This window comes from Microcaecilia unicolor, chromosome 4 (assembly GCF_901765095.1).
Source record: "Microcaecilia unicolor chromosome 4, aMicUni1.1, whole genome shotgun sequence".
NCBI classification, from domain to species: Eukaryota; Metazoa; Chordata; class Amphibia; order Gymnophiona; family Siphonopidae; genus Microcaecilia; species Microcaecilia unicolor.
In genome coordinates this window covers 86,858,226-86,878,221 of record NC_044034.1, presented here as the reverse complement: position 1 = coordinate 86,878,221, position 19,996 = coordinate 86,858,226, and the positions used below count along the sequence as shown (strand labels likewise).

General features: G+C 46.2%; 1 protein-coding gene across 1 annotated transcript in view; it reads left to right on the top strand.

Moving 5' to 3' along the window:
• Window positions 1–19,996, top strand: part of PROSER1 (proline and serine rich 1) — a 68,207-nt gene that overhangs the window by 7,658 nt on the left and 40,553 nt on the right. The window contains exons 2-4 of the mRNA XM_030200411.1: window positions 2,874–2,939; window positions 4,062–4,130; window positions 12,562–12,656. Of these exons, the coding sequence (XP_030056271.1) occupies window positions 2,874–2,939; window positions 4,062–4,130; window positions 12,562–12,656 (230 nt within the window). The remainder of the gene's footprint in view (window positions 1–2,873; window positions 2,940–4,061; window positions 4,131–12,561; window positions 12,657–19,996) is intronic.

Below are 19,996 nucleotides of genomic sequence, written 5' to 3'. Positions count from 1 at the left end.
ACATTGTAAAGTGTTTAAACCTCAATGTTGAGATAAAAGAACTTGGTAATGTGTCATACTATCTTGGTATAGAAATTGAGAAACAAAATGATGGTTCTTATCTTCTAAGCCAGAAGCAGAAAATAAATGAGCTTATTGAAAGTTTAGGTATGCAAGATGCCCAAGTTGTAAGCACTCCTATGATCACTGATTTTCTGAAGGATGAAACAGTAAGAGAACCTTTACCAGATAACATCCAATATAGATCAGCCATAGGTAAGCTTTTATATCTAGCTACCACATACAGGGCTGATATAGCAAATGCAGTAGGAATTTTGAGCAGAAGGGTCAGCTCACCTACCAAATCAGATTGGACTGCAGTTAAAAGGATGGTAAGGTATTTAAAGGGTACCATTGATTGTAAATTAAAGATTTCAGCCAATAGTAATCCAAAACTAATATGTTACTGTGATTCAGATTGGGCAGGGGATCATTCTGATTATAAATCCACAAGTGGATATGTGTTTATGTATGGAAATGTACAAATTTCATGGGCCAGTCATAAACAAAGTATTGTGAGTCTGTCTTCTACAGAAGCTGAATATGTGGCCGTATCGGAAGCGTGCAGAGAACTGATGTGGATTGAAAAACTTTTGCTGGATTTCGGAATAGCTGAAAAGAGACCAATCCAGATAATGGAAGATAATCAGAGCTGCATCCGACTGTCACAGAATGACAAGGTTCAGTCACGCACCAAGCACATCGCAACGAAATACCACAACGTGCGAGAGTTGGCAAAAGAAGGGGTCATCAGTCTACACTATTGTCACACCAGTGAGATGACAGCTGACATCATGACCAAACCGTTACCCAGAGAACGTTTTGTGAATCTGCGTATAAAGCTTGGACTTTGTATGAATAAATAATTGCATGACAGTTATGCATGAGAAGGGGTTTGTTGGAATGTATTGTATTTTTACATGCATTGCCTGTCACCTATTATTTCTCTGTGATTACTCTGTGACCTCTGATGTGAATTACTTAGAGAGGTCACACAGCTATGCAACTTCCTGTGGGGGTTAGACACAGCACATGCAGCACATGGAGCACATGGAGCTCATGATCTCTCCTAACCTGAGAGGATCTATGGTGGTGTGAGCATCCATTACCATCTAAGCACATGGAAGGAGCTGATAATACAAATGTATAATAATATGTATATATAAGCCTGTCTGATTATAATCTAACTGCAAACTGTGAGTAAACAGATGTTTTGTTACTTCAACTTTAAAGTGACTCAGCAGTGAATTATTCTGGGGTGAATGAGAGAGAGATGAAGAAAGAAATTAACATTTCTAAAGCTGAAGCTGTGTGTACTAAAATCTGCTAATTATTTACTACAAATAATCCAACAAAAACGTGGCGTAAATCCCAGCACGTACATTTAGACTCACTGGGCAATATTCTATAACTATGGGTGTAAATTTCGAAATGCCCACGAAATGGCCATTTCCTCACCCATAACCACGCCCCTTTTTGCCTGTGCACATTAGAAGTGAGGCACACTGCATTACAGAATGCGCTTAGGGGCCCTTTTACAAAGGTGCATAAGGGCCTGCACGTCAAATTGACATTACTGCCTGGCTACCGTGTGCCCCAGGAGGTAATTCTGAATTTGGTGAGCGCTGAAAAGACGTGGTAGAAAATATTTTCTATTTTCTACCGTGTGACACTTACCCAGCAGTAGATGGCAGTATCTGAGAGATGCATGCCTACTGTCTGGGTAGCGTGTGAGGCCTTACTGCTAAGTCAGTGGGCGGCAGTAAGGTCTTGGGTCGAAAATGAATGTGTGCTGGTTTTTATTTTGCCACACGTCCATTTTCAGGTCCCTTTAAAAAAGGCCCTTTTTCCAGGACGCAGTAAAAAGTTGCCTGGCACGCACACAAGACGTGTTCATACTGCCTCAGGCCGCTTTTTGCCATGGCTTAGTAAAAGGGCCCCTTAGCGAGTTGTGCGCGTCAATTCTAGTTATTGTCAATTAGTGCTCATTATTGCTTGTTAAGAGCTATTATCAACACTGATTAGCTTGTTAAGTTATGCTTGAATTTTGGTGCAGATCTCTAGGCACACTAAATAGAATCTGGGGGATAATGGGCTTCCTGTCATTTAGCACACACTAAATCCATTAGTGTACCTTAGTTAACGGATCCCTTATTTTTATATTTAATTATGAAGAGTGTCATAATAAAGTGGGATTTTGGGAGTGCTGGGAGGGAAAGTTTATATTCATTACAAATATCTCTGAGACTATCAATCTAACATATGTATATCCGTCTTACATATACTGCATATGTAATACCTCTTCCTAACTATTGGCTATGTTTGAAATTTTACTATATGAGAGACTTTAATTTGGATATTTATACAACATTTCTATCGTTGGGAAACATTGGGTATCTCTGATATTTATAAAACTTAATAAAAAGTTATCTTAATTCAATGAGATTTTTGAACCCTCACTGCAAACTTGGCTTTGGAGGAAATGACTTCTGTGCAGTGAATGTGATGGCAGTAGTGAATGTATGTGAAAGCAACCTCTTGTTATCATTTGGTTTGCAATGGGATGGTCTGTGGAATATTTTTGGAAGGATCCTGATCATGTCCTTGAACAAAATGAGTTTCCTTCTGTACATAGAGAAATCTGAGTTGTTTGGTAATCATTGCTTTTCTCTTTATTAGACAGGCCGGTTAATAGGATCATTTCCAGCTGAATAGTATTCAATGGATGGTCAGCCTGGGTCATATAAGAACAATTCAGAGAAATTGTAGAAAATAAGTTCCCCTGAAATAAGGAACTTCAAAGTTAATTTGGTTCTGCTGTTTTTGTTTTCCAGGCTATCCTGACAGACTACAAATTAAAAGCTATTGAACATGTACATGGATATTTTTCTAGTGAACAGGTAATGTTCAGTATCATGTTACATATTTGGGGATGGTAAATTCAGATCAAGTCCTGAATTTAATTCATACATTCTCATGCAATTCTGTTACCCCCTCCCCCCCCCCAACTTGGATATGAATGCTATGACTGGAATCACTGTAGACAATATATTTCCAATTATTTTTAAAAAATTTGATATCCAGGATTTAAAAAAAACAAACAAACCCAAACTAACAACAACACAGGAGCTGTTGGTCAGACTCCTCAATTTTGTCACTTGGATTATAGAGCTTATAAAAAACAAAAATAAAAATAAAGTAAAAAAAAAAAAAAAGCTAAATTAGGGGTCCTTTTACAAAGGCACGCTGAAAAATGGCTTGCGGTAGTGTAGGCAGGGGTTTTGGGCGTGCGCTGATCCATTTTTCAGCGCGCCTGTAAAAAAAGGCCTTTTTAAAAAATTTTCCGAAAATGTAGGTGTGGCAAAATCAAAATTGGTGCGCGTCCATTTTGGATCTGAGACCTTTCTGACAACCATTGACCTAGCGGCAAAGACTCACGCAGTAATAGGGTGGTAATAACCTACGCACATCAAGTGCCACTTAGCGCGCATCTGAAAATAAAAATTATTTTTCAGACGCGCGTATCGGACGTGCACCAAAAATGAAATTACTGCAAGAGCCATGTGGTAGTCATGCAGTAACTCCATTTTGGCGCGCATTGGGTGTGCATAGATGCTTACGTGGCTTAGTAAAAGTGCCCCTTAAGGAAAAAAAAGCCAAGCAAAATAGCAGCAAAGTGCTCAAGAAAGTGTAACAAGTGTGAAAGTAAGGATAAACATTTTCCCTGGGTCTTTTAAAAAAATCCCATGGGGCCCTTTAACTGCTAGCACAATATCACATTAAGGGGCTTTGCGGCAATTTAGCAGTTACTACTTGGTAAACCGCGCATTAAAGAGTCCTTTTACTAAGGCACTGTAGGCCTAACACTTGCCTACCACATGGTAAAAGAGCACTACTGTGGGAAGCGCTGAGGCATCCTGTGATAGTGTTCTGCTGAGTGCAAGCTAATCCCGCACTGGAAATTGCATCTAAAATTTTGAGATTATTGTAGAATTTCATTTGATGCATTGTTTTGTTTTTAGGTTGTTGAATTACTAAAATACTTTTCTTGGGCAGAACCCCAGCTAAAGGCAATGCGAGCTTTACAACATGTAAGTAGTGTTAGGGCTTTTTAATGATTCTCTTCCTTATTCCATCTACACTCTTGGTTAGGTGTGGTGAAGTGCCAAATTCTGATCTTGTTATGTAAGATTTTCAGTTTTATGCCAGAAATTGTATCCAGATATGTTAGTTGCCAAATTTCTGAATTGTATATCTAGTAGTATTGTTTACCTGTTCATTGCAAGGACACTTTTTTATCCATTTACATGTGTAAATCATTCATACAGAATATTACTCTCCAATGCAGCTGGAAATATGCCCAGTGAAGGACAGTGCACATTGAAAATACTTATTTCTCACCTTACCAAAAGGTAGAAAATCAGCAAAAACAAATCAATTTTAATATGTAAAAAAAATTGCAAGCAAGTAAATGATATAGTCCAATGAAATAGCTTGTATAATGTGGTAAAAGCAGTTAGCAGAGTTTTAAAAAGATTTATATAATTTCTCAAAGAAAAATCCATAAGCCATTATTAAGATGGATCCTCAGAAGCTTAGCCGAAATTGGGTGGTGGAGCAGGTGGGGAGAAGAGGGGTTGGTGGTTGGGAGGCGGGGAATAGTACTGGGCAGACTTATACGGTCTGTGCCCTGAAAAAGACAGGTACAAATCAAGGTAAGGTATACACATATGAGTTTATCTTGTTGGGCAGACTGGATGGACCGTGCAGGTCTTTTTCTGCCGTCATCTACTATGTTACTTTGGAAAACCCACTGCTTATTTCTAGAATAAGCAGCATAAAATCTGTTTTACTGTTTCTGGGATCTTGCCAGGTACTTGTGACCTGGATTGGCCACTGTTGGAAACCGGATACTAGGTTTGATGGACCTTCAGATTGTCCCAGTATGTCAACACTTTTGTTCTTATGTTCTAACTCAAACTGCATAATATAAATTCTATATTGTCCTTACACCGTTCCAGAACGTGTGGGTTAATCATGTCCATCGACTAGCAGGTGGAGATAGAGAACACAGAAGTGAACTGAAGCATATTTTATTTATTTATTTAGGCTTGATATACCGCCTTTGCTAAGAAGCAGTTCAAAAAGGTGTACAATAAAGTGTAAAAATATAATGAACAGAGTAAAGAACATAGCTATAACTAGCCTTTGAGCCCGTAAAAACGGGCTATTATAGGAAGGGGGGGGTGAAAGGCCCGCCCCCGCCGCCGAGTTCGCCGCTGCCCCCCCCACCCCGAGCCGTCACCACCCACCTTCCACTCGGCCGGGCCCTCGCTCCGCTATTGAAACAGCGAGGGTCCGGGAACGCAGCACTGAGCTCTGCTGAACTGCCGACGTCGGCCTTCGTTCTTCTTCTCTGCCTGTCCCGCCCTCGTGTGACGTAACGTCGTCGAGGGCGGGACAGAGGCAGAGAAGAAGAAGGAAGGGCAATGTCGGCAGCTGAGCAGAGCTCAGTGCTGCGTTCCCGGACCCTCACTGTTTCAATAGTGGAGCGAGGGCCCGACCGGGTAGAAGGTGGGTGGCGGCAGCGACTCAGGTGGGGGGAGCGTTAGACGGCGGTGTCCCTCCCTCAGAAATGCGCAGTACAGACCCTCTCTGTTCCGCGTCCCGTCATCACGTATTGACGCGGGCGCGGGGCAGAGAAGGTCTGTACTGCGCATTTGCGAGTGAGTACGACACTCGCCTTTTATATACATTGATTGATGGTGAATAGGAAAGGGCAGTTCAAGCCATGCAAACTAGCAACAGTTAGACTTCATCATAACAATGGGGAGGGGGGAGGGAGAAAGGTTAAGGAGCAAGATAGGGACCACTCGGAGAGCGAGAGACAAAACTGCACCTAACTGTAACCCTAGCCTGTTAGCTCAGCCCTTCATTATTTTCTATCTCCAGCAGGTGGATGGTCATAGCTCAGCCCTGAGCTCTGAATAGGCTGCTCCTAGTCCAGTTGGTCAACTGGCTCTCGGCAGTCTCCTTTCAGGAGGTCATCTCTGGAGATTCCAGAATCCTGTCTCCTTCAGCCCTTGTGCTCCTCTCATTGATCTGGGAAGCAAGGCTCAACAGCTAGTTCCTGAAACCGGCAATGTTTTGCCCTTTAGTAGAGACAACTGTGTGCAGCTCAGTGCAGGGAGAGGGGCTGGTGCAGCTCAGTGCCAGTAAGTCTCCCTTCTATTTTCCTATCTGGAGCAATACCCAAGGCTGTTTCGGCAGTGTCTTGGAGGGGGGCTTCTGCCAGGCCAGTGAGGATTCCCATATCGGACACACGGTATTCCCAGGGGGTGATGGCGGCTCCCACTGAGTCGGTCAAGCAGTGCTCCTGCTGTGGAGCCTGCCGTGAATCATCTGGCTGCTGTTCCTCCTTTAAGTTGGGGAAGATGAGAGAGGAGGTGAATGGATGTCTCCAGACATAGGGTTGAAAGTGGAGCGTGCCATGGCTTGTTACTGGAGGAAAAAGGAAAGCTCCAGCTACTATGTGTGGACTTGCTGGTGACGGCAGTCATGAAAATGACCACCCTTCCAGTGGAGGGATGTATTGCTTTAAAGGATCTATTTACAGGACAGAAAGATTGAGCACGCTCTAAAGCAGTCCTTTAAGGTGGCCTCCCTGGGTCTGCAGGTGATAATCTGCAGCTCCTTTGTTGCACAAACATTCTTGAAGTGACACCGGCAATCGGTGATGCAGGAGACGCACTAATCTGGCCAGTTGAAGGCTGGGCTGGCTTACTTAGTGGACACGATCTACAATATGCTCCAGCCTTGGCTCAGGGTATGTCCTTGGCAGTTGTGGCTCAGAGGCAACTGTGGTTGCGGAATTGGGCTGTGCAAGTGGTCTCCAAGTCTCAGCTGCTGAAACTCCCTTTCAAGGGCAAATGCTTCTTTGGGGAGGACATGCGTAACCTGGTCAAGGAGCTGGGAGAGTGTGAACTGCAGCACCTGCCTGAGGACAAAGCAAGAAGTTCAGCTCATGCAAATGCGGAGTCCTCCTGGTCTAGATTTCGGGAAAGCAGGTGCTCAAACCACTCCACCAGCAGTTTGGTCAGAGGTCGCAGTTTCAGGGTAGGCAGTCTTCTTTTCGTTCAGACAGGCAGTCCGCTTTCCAGTCGGGGAGGTCAGTGGGGAGCCTCCTGTACTATCCAATGAGGCAAGGCAGGCCCACGCCTCCCCATTGCCGGTAGGAGGTCATCTTCAACGCTTTGTTGAAGGAGTGGGGCTTCCATTTCGTAAGACCAATGGGTCTTAGATATTCTTAGGGAAGACTACAAACTAGAATTCTCCTGCCCAGTCGCGCCCCTCTTCTTGGAGGCTCGCTATCAAAAGGGTGACAAAGTGTTGGCGGTTCAGGCAACTGTGGAGTCCTTGTTCACCCTGGATCCAGTGGTTCCGGTCCCTCATGAGAAGGGAAGTCAGGGAAGGTACCGATGTACTTTGTAGTTACCAAAAAGGAGGGTACCTTTAGTCCAATGTTCTACCTCCATTGCACTTTTGCATGGAGACCTTGCGATCTGTGATAGTTTTGATGCAACTGGTGGAGTTCCTGACAGCACTGGACCTCAAGGAGGTGTACTTTCGTATCCCCATTTGGCCTCCTCACCAACGGTTTCTGAGGTTTGCACTGCTGGGCCGCTACTTTCAGTTCAAGGCGATCCCCTTGGTTTCACCACATCTCCACGGACATTTTCCAAGGTTATGGTGGTTGTTGCGGCCTACCTGTGACGTCAGAGGATACGAGTTCATCCATGCCTTGATGATTAGCTCGTTCAGGCCTCATCCGTTGCTGACAGCGAGTCTGCAATAGCTATGGTGATCTGTCTTCTTCAGTCATTGGGCCGGGTGATCAGTTTCAAGAAGAGCAGACTGGTTCCCTTTCAGTCATTGGAGCATCTGGGGGTGCTCTTCGACAGGGGGCAGGAGAAGATCTTTTATCATCCAGCATAGACCAGAAAAACTGATCCACCAGGTGCAAGTTCTTTTTCATCAGAACAGGCCTCGGACTTCGGACTATGCCCAGGAACTATGATGGCAGCGATGGAAGTGGTGCTGTGGGTGAGGGCTCGCTTGTGCCCACTTCAACAATTGCTGCTCAGTTTTGATTGTCATGATTGTGTAGAGGAACTTGTCCAAGGATGTCTCCTTTCCAGTTCTGTGTTGGGAGATAGTGACGATGGATGCTAATCTGTCTGGATGAGGAGCACACGTCCTTGGTCATCTGGCCCAGGGCATATGGTCTCAGTCGGAGGCATCTTGGCCCATCAATCTCCTCAAACTCAGAGCGACTTGCTATGCCCTAGAGGCATTCGCTTCCTTCCTGAGGTCATCTTTGTCCAAGTGTTTTCTGACAATACCATGTTGGTACCCTATGTCAACAAGCAGAGAGGCACTCGCAGCTGGCAGTAGAGGCTGTGCTATTGATATTCCGGGCAGAACGAAACCTGCGTTGCCTATCAGCAGTGCACATTTCAGGGTCTTTGAATGTGCGAGTGGATTTTCTCAGCAGGAACTCTTTGGATTCAGGGGAATGGGAGTTGTCCGAGGAAGCCTTCCAGCTAGTTGTGAGTCCCTGGGGTCTCCTGTCTCTCGACCTGATGGTTTTCAGGAGTAATGCCAAAGAGGCCAAATTCTTCAGCGGCAGAGGGAGTCTAGTTCGCAGGGACTCAATACTCTTCTCTTGGCTACAGAGGAAATTGGAGGGTCATGGGATAGGAGGAAAAGTCCTATTGTGGATTAAAAACTGGTTGAAGGATAGCAAACAGAGAGTGGGGTTAAATGGGCAGTATTCACAATGGAGAAGGGTAGTTAGTGGGGTTCCTCAGGGGTCAGTGCTAGGCTCGCTGCTTTTTAATATATTTATAAATGATTTAGTGAAGTAATTAAATTTGCTGATGACACAAAGTTATTCAAAGTCATTAACTCGCTACAGGATTGTGAAAAATTACAGAAGGACCTTTCGAGACTGGGAGACTGGGCGGCTAAATGGCAGATGACGTTTAATGTGAGCAAGTGCAAGGTGATGCATGTGGGAAAAAAGAACCCGAATGATAGCTACGTCATGCAAGGTTCCAAGTTAGGAGTTACGGACCAAGAAAGGGATCTGGGTGTCGTCGTCGATAATACGCTGAAACCTTCTGCTCAGTGTGCTGCTGCGGCTCGGAAAGCGAATAGAATGTTGGGTATTATTAGGAAAGGTATGGAAAGCAGATGTGAGGATGTTATAATGCCGTTATATCGTTCCATGGTGCGACCGCACCTTGAGTATTGTGTTCAATTCTGGTCGCCGCATCTCAAGAAAGATATAGTGGAATTGGAAAAGGTGCAGCGAAGGGCGACTGAAATGATAGTGGGGATGGGACGACTTCCCTATGAAGAAAGACTAAGGAGGCTAGGGCTTTTCAGCTTGGAGAAGAGACAGCTGAGGGGAGACATGATAGAGGTATATAAAATAATGAGTGGAGTGGAACAGGTGGATGTGAAGCGTCTGTTCACGCTTTCCAAAAATACTAGGACTAGGGGGCATGCGATGAAACTACAGTGTAGTAAATTTAAAACAAATCGGAGAAGATTTTTCTTCACCCAATACGTAATTAAACTCTGGAATTCGTTGCCGGAGAACGTGGTGAAGGCGGTTAGCTTGGCAGAGTTTAAAAAAGGGTTAGACGGTTTCCTAAAGGACAAGTCCATAAACCGCTACTAAATGGACTTGGGAAAAATCCACAATTCTGGGAATAACATGTATAGAACGTTTGTACGTTTGGGAAGCTTGCCAGGTGCCCTTGGTCTGGATTGGCCGCTGTCGTGGACAGGGATGCTGGGCTGGATGGACCTTTGGTCTTTTCCCAGTGTGGCATTACTTATGTACTTATGAGATGTGATTCACTGGACAACAAATCTCACTGTTGCCCAAGGAGGGAAGACAAAGTACATAAGTACATAGTAATATAGTAACTTATGTACTTTGTCTTCCCTCCTTGGGCAACGGTGAGCTTTGTTGTCCAGTGAATCACATCTCATTTCAGTCAAGTCATCCTGGTGGTTCCGGACTGGCCAAGGCACCCATGGTATGCAGACCTCATTTGGCTTCTCGACAGGCGATCTCTTCCTCTTCCTTGTTGTTGAGAGTTACTGCATTAGCGGTCGGTTTTAATGAAGGATCCGTCCCCCTATGGTCTTACAACTTGGCTATTGAGGCGCAAGGGTTGTGCAGACCCTGTGATTACAATGCTTCTGTAGGCTAGGAAGCACTCTACTTCAGCGGCCTATGCTAGGGTTTGGAGGATGTTTGAGAATTGGTGTGCAAACGGAGCAATTTCTCCTTATTCTGCCTCGCTGGGTCACATCTTAGCCTTTTCTTCAGTTGGGTTTGGCACTGGGGTTGCTGAAGGTGCAGGTGGCAGCTTTGGTTTATACCTGGACATTGTACACTTTTTGAAAGAGGTAGGCTATCTGTGGCCTCCTTTCTGTCTGGTTTGCCCAGATTGGAACCTCAACATAGTTCTTTGGGCGTTGAAAAAGGTTCACTTTGAACCTCTCATTCGAGCTTCCCTAAAGGATCTCACATTGAAGACAGGTTTTCTGGTGGCCGTTACCACGCCGTGTTTCGGATTTGCAGGCCCTGTAGTGCCGGGATCCCTTTCTCTGTTATTTGGAGGCGGGGATTTTATTATAGGCAGTTCCATCCTTTCTGCCTAAGGTAATTTTGGTATTTCACATTAACCAGTCAGTGGACCTCCCCTCATTTCAGAGGGAGGATTGTGGGGAGCAGGTTTTGTCTCTGAGTCTCCTGGATGTGCAGCAGTCTCTTCTGCATTATCTCGGGGTCACTAATGAATGTTAAAGAACGGGTCATCTCTTCATGCTCTTCAGTAAGCAGAAACAGGGCCTAAACCTTTGATCGCACTATGGGTGAGGGAGTCCATTTCTTTGGCCTATTTACTACTACTACTACTTATCATTTCTATAGTACTACTAGATGTATGCAGCTCTGTACACTGGACATAAAGAGACAGTCCCTGCTCGACAGAGCTTACAATCTAATTAGGACAGACAAACAGGACAAATAAGAGATAAGGAAATTACAAGGTGGGAATGATAAAAACATGGGTACTGAACAAGTGAGTAAGGGTTAGGAGTTAAAAGCAGCATCAAAAAGGTGGGCTTTTAGCCTAGATTTGAAGACGACGAGAGATGGAGCTTGACGTACCAGCTCAAGAAGTCTATTCCAGGCATATGGTTCAGCAAGGTGAAAGTCTGGTGTTAGCAGTGGAGAAGAAAGATGCAGATAAGAGAGATTTACCCTGTGAACGGAGTTCCCGGGGAGGAGTGTAGGGAGAGATAAGAGTGGAGAGGTACTGAGGAGCTGCAGAGTGAATGCACTTGTAAGTCAATAAGAGAAATTTGAACTGTATGCGGAAATGGATAGGGAGCCAATGAAGTGACTGTATTCTGGCAGGAAGGCAGCCACTGGCTGCATTGAGGGCGCAGTCTAAGAGACAAGTTGCTCATCTAGGGCAGAGGCAGCATCTCTTTTGTTGACCGAGATTTGCAGTACGGCGACTTGGTCGTCCCTCCATTCCTTTGTCAGGCATTACAGGGTGGATGTGGCATCTCTGTCTGAGGCTGTGGGGACCACCCTCAGTAGAAACTGCTTTGGTACATCCCACAAGTTCTGGAATAATGTAAGGACAATATGGAATGAGAAATTAGGTCTTACCTGTTAATTTTGTTTTCATTAGTCCTTTAAACACTATTCCAGAAGCCCTCCCAATGATTTTTATTTCTGCAGCAGTGTGCAGTAAAGGCGTCATTATTTTGCACTGCCTAACTTGCTCCTTGCTCTGGGGTGGAGCAATAGCATCAGTTTCTGCAAGTTGTTGTTTGATTTTGCTTCAGTTTTGTTGTCTCCAGTATGTTTAGATACATACCACAGGGCTCACCTAGCAGGCTAGGGTTTTATGCTTCAGCTCACTTCTGTGTTCTCTTGTCTCCATCTGCTGGTCAATGGACATGACTAACCCACAAGTTCTGGAATTGTGTAAAGGACTAGAGGAAAGAACATGATCAGGTAAGATTTAATTTCTCCATAAGCTAAATATAAACATTAGGCAAATAATAAAAATTTTTACACCAGGCTTATTCAAACTACAGCTTGCAGGCCAGAACCCAGCCTGCCAAGTGCTTTTACTTTGTCCTCAGCAGCTCAGCCGTGTTCCTGATTCTCCTGCCACGACTCAGCTATCTGCAGTCTTGAGCCCTTTGGTGCTGGAAGTTGAGATTCAATTTCATTGAAAAGTGTGAAAATTATTTTTAGTCAATGTTTAGAAATGGCAACCTAGGCTGAAAGTGAAAACAGAGGAAATTAACAAGCTTGTGTGGGATTTCTGTAAATGTTAAAACAGGAATGCTTTTTGCTCATTCTTTACTGGGCAGTGTTATTTACTTATTAAATATAATATTTAATTCTTGTCCTAGAAAATGGTAGCTGTTCCAGCTTCTCAAGTGGTCAATATTCTCAACTGCTTCACCTTCAGCAAGGACAGACTCATTGCTCTTGAACTTTTGTCACTGTAAGTATTTATTTTTTCTTGATTCTGCATTTTTTACCAAGTTTAATTAAATTTTCCACTCTGTTTGGTTGAAGTTGCAGAAATTAACATCAGCAAGCAGACAGTTGCATTGCAGTCATTGAGGGCTGTAAGCTGTGGGACAGGTCCTAAAGGGTATGAATTCTAGGACTTTGTGCTTTTCCCCAAAATTTTACTACTATTGTAGAGACCTGGGAAATTAGTTGTGGAGTAGCATTAAAGCTGATGAGGACTGTGGTGCAGCTAAAATGAATTTTTTTGGAATTATGGAATCCCCTGTGATATCACAGCTAATGTTTGCCATGATTGCAAATATTCTGGTTGACTGGATTGGAAAATACAGACAGAATAACTAGTGCTCACTGCTCTACCTTATGGGTGGGGATTACAAAAGCCAATGGACTGTGCTCGGCCATCTGAAGGCAGGGCCCAAAATTATTACCTTTCCTAAAGGTTTATACAACAATGGCATGCACAAATTATGTGCACGGGCAAGGGCTGGTTTAAAAAAGTAGTTTGAAAATCTGACACTTGTAGATAGTGGTACAGCAGTAAAGGTAAACAGATTGAAGCATAAAAGATTTAAATTGTAATCCTTAGATGTCTCCAGAAAGAGAAGAAACTTAATACAGACAAGTTTCCTTCATAAAGGAAATTCAGAAATGTTGGCAAGATAAAAGAAAAGTAACAGTGGTAAAGGAAAAAGTCCCAGAATGCAAAAAGTGGAAGTGACTTGCTGAGTATCAATGGAGACAGCATAAAACATAACAAATGTCTTGTATCTGCACTGTGAAGATAATCTACAAAGAAGGAAATTCTGTGTATGACACCTTAAAAATCGGTATCGTAAAACCACACAGTGTGGTTCTATAAACTGTGCCTAAAGTTAGGCGTAGTTTCTAGAATACGCTCATGTGCCATTCATGCAACTAAAATTTAGGCGCACCCATTTAGCCCACCTAAAACCAGGCTTAAATACCTGCGCCTAAGTTAAGCATAGATCAGGTGTGTTCTATAATAGTGCGCATAATTTTTTTGAAACTCCCACAACCTGCCTATTCCACACCCATGGCCATGCCCCCTTTTCAACTGTGCACATTAGAATTTACGCACAGTGCATTCTAGAATACACCTAGAAAGTAGTGGGCATAAATTCTAATTAAAGCCAGTAGGTACCAATTATTGGAAATGATTGGCTTGTTAATTAAGTTGTGCATGCAATTTGGCCAAGTGGTCAAATTAGTGCACACAACTTAAGGCGCCATATATAGAATTTGGGGGGAAAGCCTTAATTGTCTTTAGATGAAATAAGAGAAAATGAATGCAGGCGCTGCTGGCATTGCTGAAGTTGAACCAGGGGTTCAGCTTGCGGAGACACCTTTGCTGGGGGAGGAATTCTCAACTTAAAAAGTTAGAAAACCATTAAGATTAGACTTGTGAGACCATCAAGTCTGTATATTAAGAGGCTCATTTTCAAAGCACATATATTTACAAAGTTACATGGGCTACTATTGGGCTTATTTTCGAAAGAGGACACCCATCTTTCGACACAAATCGGAAGATGGACATCCTTCTCACAGAAACATCCAAATCGGTATAATCAAAAGCCGATTTTGGACGTCCCCAACTGCACTCCGTTGCGGGGATGGCCAAAGTTCAAAGGGGTGTATCGTCTCTGTTCCTTTTGTGTCGTCTTGACACTTTAGGGGTCTTTTCTCCGCAGTGTGACTCTCAACTCTTTCTTTTTGTCTCCTTTTGTTCTCTTGGCTCTGTTCTTTCATCCCTAAGTCCAGAGCGAGCTGGTTTAGGAGTACGCTCCTTCTACGGTTGTACCTTGGTATGCTGCTGCCTTTTTCTTCATGGTTCTCCTGGAGAAACTAGCGCTCCACTTAATTGGTTCTCTGGAGTCTCTTCTTCTTCTGTGGAGTTTGATTCTCTCACTAGGCATGGGTCTGGGTGGTTCCAGGGCCTTGCTTCCTTTCTTCTATGAAGTGTGGCACACTGTTTGGGGTTGCGTACTCCTAGTACTTGTTAGGGTCGCTTCCTCCGACCATCTTGTACTCAAGGCAGACCGGCAGGTTTGGGAGTTAGCCTTTGTCCTGTCAGGGTTCAGAGAAGTGGATCCTGGTCTAGGAGAGAGTTCTTCTCCTTGTCACTCGGATACGAATATTGCCTCTCTTCCAAGGGGGGGTCCTCTGGCATGAGTATCTTTGCTGCTTCTTTTGCTACTCTCGGGGTACGTAGTTTTTCTTTTGCTCAGGACGTTTGTTTTACGTCCTACAGCTTCAGTTCCTTTTCTAGTGTCTAACTCTCTTCCATTTTGGTAGCTTGGTGGTTCGGATATTCAAATCCTTTTCTGCTGATCAGTTTTTGCTGTGTGTATAGGTTTGTTGATTTTTCAACCTTCTGCATTCTTCTTTTATCCCCCCCCCCCCCCCCCCTTTGGGAAACTGCTTTGCTACATCCCCTGGTCTGGTATAGATGACAAGGAAGGAAAAATTACGTTCTTACCTGATAATTTTCTTTCCTTTAATCATACCAGACCAGTCCAGATGCCCTCCCTGGCTAATGTCTGTCAGAGTATTCTTTCGTTTAGGTATCCCTTTCTTTACCACGACACTTCAATACGGTGGGATGTCCTACAGCACTGCCTACTTCATCTTCTCTATTCAATCTCCTGCCACTTGTTGTGCCAGCTCTGTATGACTCCTGTTACTTGGGATCACGGAATTCTTTCCCCAGATTCAGGGGTAGATCTCTATGTGCTTGGGCAAGCTCGGTATGGACCATTCCCTCCCGCTTACTTTACTGTGAGGGGAGGTTGCAGTTGCCTTCGACCAAGCAGGAACAGTGAGGTTCTGCATATTGGCTCCAACAGTTTGCCTGTTTGTATTAACTGTGTTTTCTTCTAGACTTCAGAGCACCATTGCTTGGCTATTTGAAATACTGAATATTCCAGGCTGCACGATACTCTTAAGGGGCGGTTCACTTGGAACTATTTTCTCTGTCTCCTTCTGCTGGTAGATGGACACAACCCATTAGTCTGGACTGGTCTGGTATGATTAAAGGAAAGAAAATTATCAGGTCAGAACATAATTTTTTATTCCTCCAGGTGCTGCTTATAGCACAGGTGCTCCCTGCGCAGCATTGGAGCACCTGTAAGAGGGCACCCTGTTATAGAAGTGCCAGAGCTATAGTCGTGAGACTCCAATTTTTATTTGTTTTCATTTTGGAGGTGGGAATAAAGGAAGCATTAGGGAGAATGATTCCCTTAATCCCTCATATAGAGCTCAGGCTGATAGAAGCACTTTGAAAAATGTGCATTATTCTGAGCTGGTGCAGCACCTGACAGGGAAATATTTTGCATGTACATGCGTTCTTATTATAAAATTGGGAATGCATGTGGAATACATCCCACCCATGTCCCCACCGCAACCCTTTGAAATATCTGCATGGTCTGGATCTCCACATATAAAATAGCAGCTTTCTGAAATCACCATTTACCCTTGTATGTACTCTACACGTGTAAGTGTCTCACACCCATATTGGAAGTTATATTAGAGGCAATAGGCATACTGCATAGGCACACCCCTAGTTGCCATGTTCAAAGGGTCAGGCAGTGTATCCATAACAATCAGAAGACGCATGCATCATTCGTAGTAACATAGTAAGTGATGGCAGATAAAGACCTGAATGGTCCATCCAGTCTGCCCAATAGTCTCATTCAATCTCAATTCTAGATTAAATCAACAATTCCATATCATCAAGCTGATCAATCCATAGACTGGTGGGTTGTGTCCATCTACCAGCAGGTGGAGATAGAGAGCAAACTTTTGCCTCCCTATATGTGGTCATGTGCTGCCGGAAACTCCTCAGTATGTTCTCTATCTCAGCAGGTGGTGGTCACACACAGCAGCAGCTCTGGCTAGGCCTCCAAGCCTAATTTTTAGGTTTTGTTGAGTGCCTGGGGTTGAGGGCTCTTTTGAGCAAGTGCAAACCTGGTGGTGCCAGGTCCCTCCTTTTCTCCCCCCTCCCGCTGGCTCCGTTAAAAAAAAAAAAAAAAATTTTGAACACCCTTAAAGGCGTTTATTTTGACGTTTATTTAAGCGTCTATTGCAGCTACTCACTGGGACACCAGGTCGTTACAACTCGGAGCGGACAGCAGGTAATTTTTACCTTTTTATAGCGGGCAGGGGGTTCCCCGATTCTTCTCCTCGTGGCTTATGGCGTCGGAGGGCGAGGGCGCAAAGGGTCGCTCCCCGGGTCGCTTGAACGCTTCTAGAGGGGATGCGGGGGTCTTAAAGCCTGACTCGCCCTTGTTGGGTGACAGTTTCGTGACCGATGAATGTCCCGGTCCTTCCTCCGGCGTGGCGATTTTTCCCGCCATAAACGCCCATCCCCTGCTCCTCGCCTCCGCCATCTTGGCCGGCCACGCGGCTCGGACGGCTTCTTCTTGGGCCGCCCTTGAGGTTGGAGACTTTAATGCCATGAACGCCATTAATTTGGGCGACGGCACAGAAGCGGCTAAAGTTAAGAGCCGTTCTTCCCGCGCGGCTCCTTCGCGGAGTTTCGCGCCGGACGCCATTTTGGATGCGCAGCATGTCTCTCCCCCGCTATTGCGAGCGCCGGTTGAGGGTGCGTCTAGGGCTGTTGCCCAGGCTGCGGAAGTGCACAGTCTGGGGGGTTTCTCCCCCGAGTTTGTTTTGCTGCTGCATCAGGCCTTCCTCATGCACAACGCTGCCCCTGCTCCCTCGTCTGGTAAAGAGGTTGAGGTTCCCAGAGGTAAACGCCCTCGGGTCTCCCAACGGTCCTTTGCGGATTCCTTGGAGGAGACGGATCCCCGCTCGGATGGAGCGGATGACCCCTCTGCAGCGCGGCTTTTTAGCCCAGAGGATTTGCCCAACCTGTTGTTACAGGCCATGGACACTTTGAAGATTTCCTCTCCGGAGGACGTCTCTCCCTCAGCCCCTGTTGGCTCTGCCATTATGCTGGGGACGAAGCGCCCGCCTAGAACCTTCCACGTGCATGATGCCATGCACACCTTAATTTCGGCTCAATGGGATGTCCCAGAAGCGAGCCTTAAAGTGGCTAGGGCTATGTCCCGCCTCTATCCTTTGGCTGTGAGTGACCGTGAGGCCTATCTGTGGCCTACCGTGGATTCTTTAATCACTGCGGTGACTAAGAAAACGGCGTTGCCGGTGGAAGGTGGCACGGCCCTAAAGGACGCCCAAGACAGAAGATTGGAGGCGGCCTTAAGGTCGTCCTTTGAGGCGCCTGCTTTAAGTTTGCAGGCCTCAGTTTGCGGCTCCTATGTGGCCAGGGCGTGCCTGACTATGGTGCAGCGGGCTTCCCCCTCGGATCATTCCTTGAGGGCTGATTGGCCGGCCCTGGAATCGGGCTTAGCCTATTTGGCAGACTTGCTGTATGATGTCTTGAGGGCCTCAGCGAAAGGCATGGCTCAGACAATCTCTGCGCGGCGGTGGCTTTGGCTGAAACATTGGTCTGCTGACCACGCCTCTAAATCCCGCCTGGCTAGGTTGCCTTTTAAAGGCAAGCTGCTCTTTGGGGTTGAGCTGGACAAAATCGTGACCGATCTCGGCATGTCTAAGGGCAAGAAATTACCAGAGGTCAGGGCTCGGGCTAGTACTCGTCCCGGTACCTCCAGAGGACGGTTGCAGGAAGCCCGTCGGTACCGCCCGGGCAAGTCGGGTTCCTCTGCCCCCTCTTCCTTCAAGAGGAATTTCTCCCCCAAGCAGCATTCCTTTCGTAGAGACCGCCGTCCCGGAGGTGCTCCCTCCGGTCCTCCCCCAGGGTCTCGTACCCAATGACGGGGTCTTGGTCCACGCCCCAGTGCAGATTGGAGGACGGCTGTCCTCGTTTCTGGGCGAGTGGACCACAATAACTTCAGACGCGTGGGTGCTGGAAGTCATCAGAGACGGCTACAAACTAGAGTTCTGCCGACCCTTAAAAGACGGGTTTGTACTCTCTCCCTGCAAGTCTCCGGTCAAAGCTGTGGCAGTGCAGCAGACCTTGGACAATCTGATCCGCCTGGGCGCGGTCGTTCCGGTGCCAGAAAGTCAGCTTGGCAAGGGACGTTACTCCATTTACTTTGTGGTACCAAAGAAAGGAGGTTCTGTTCGGCCTATCCTCGACCTCAAAGGGGTCAATCGGGCCTTGAAACTGCGGCACTTTCGCATGGAGACTCTCCGCTCTGTTATAGCGGCAGTGAAGGCAGGAGAGTTCCTGGCATCCTTGGACATCAAGGAAGCGTACCTGCATATTCCCATCTGGCCTCCTCATCAACGCTTTCTGCGTTTTGCAGTCCTGGGACGACACTTCCAGTTCAGAGCCCTCCCTTTCGGGTTGGCTACTGCTCCGCGGACCTTTTCCAAAGTAATGGTGGTCATCGCGGCCTTCCTACGAAAGGAAGGGGTACAAGTCCATCCTTATCTGGACGACTGGTTGATCCGAGCCCCCTCTTATGCAGAGTGCGGCAAAGCTGTGGACCGGGTAGTTGCTCTTTTGAGGTCCCTGGGATGGATCATCAACTGGGAGAAGAGCCAGCTGCGCCCGACTCAGTCCCTGCAGTACCTGGGAGTTCGATTCGACACCCAAGTGGGCAGAGTGTTCCTGCCAGACAATCGGATTGTCAAACTTCAGGCTCAGGTGGACCAGTTCCTAGTAGCCTCTCCCCTTCGGGCTTGGGACTATGTGCAGCTGTTGGGCTCTATGACGGCCACGATGGAAGTTGTGCCCTGGGCCAGGGCGCATATGAGACCACTTCAACACTCTTTGCTGCAGCGCTGGACTCCGATGTCGGAGGATTATGCTGTGCGCCTTCCCTTGGACCCAGCAGTGCGCAAGGCGCTGAGCTGGTGGATGCAGACAGACAAGTTGTCTGCGGGAATGCCTCTGGTGACCCCAGAGTGGATTGTCGTCACGACGGACGCCTCGTTGTCGGGCTGGGGAGCCCACTGCTTGGGAAGGACAGCGCAGGGGCTCTGGTCTCCTGCAGAGGCAAAGTGGTCTATCAACCTCCTGGAACTCAGAGCCATTCGGTTGGCGCTTTTGGAGTTCATCCCGGTACTGGTGTTGAAGCCTGTACGGGTACTGTCGGACATTGCCACGGCTGTGGCCTATGTCAACCGCCAGGGAGGTACCAAGAGCGCCCCTCTAGCCAAGGAGGCTATGAATCTTTGCCAGTGGGCGGAAGCGAACCTGGAGCAGCTTTCAGCGGCCCACATTGCCGGAGTCATGAATGTCAAGGCGGACTTTCTCAGTCGCCATACCTTGGAGCCCGGAGAGTGGCAGCTATCTGCTCA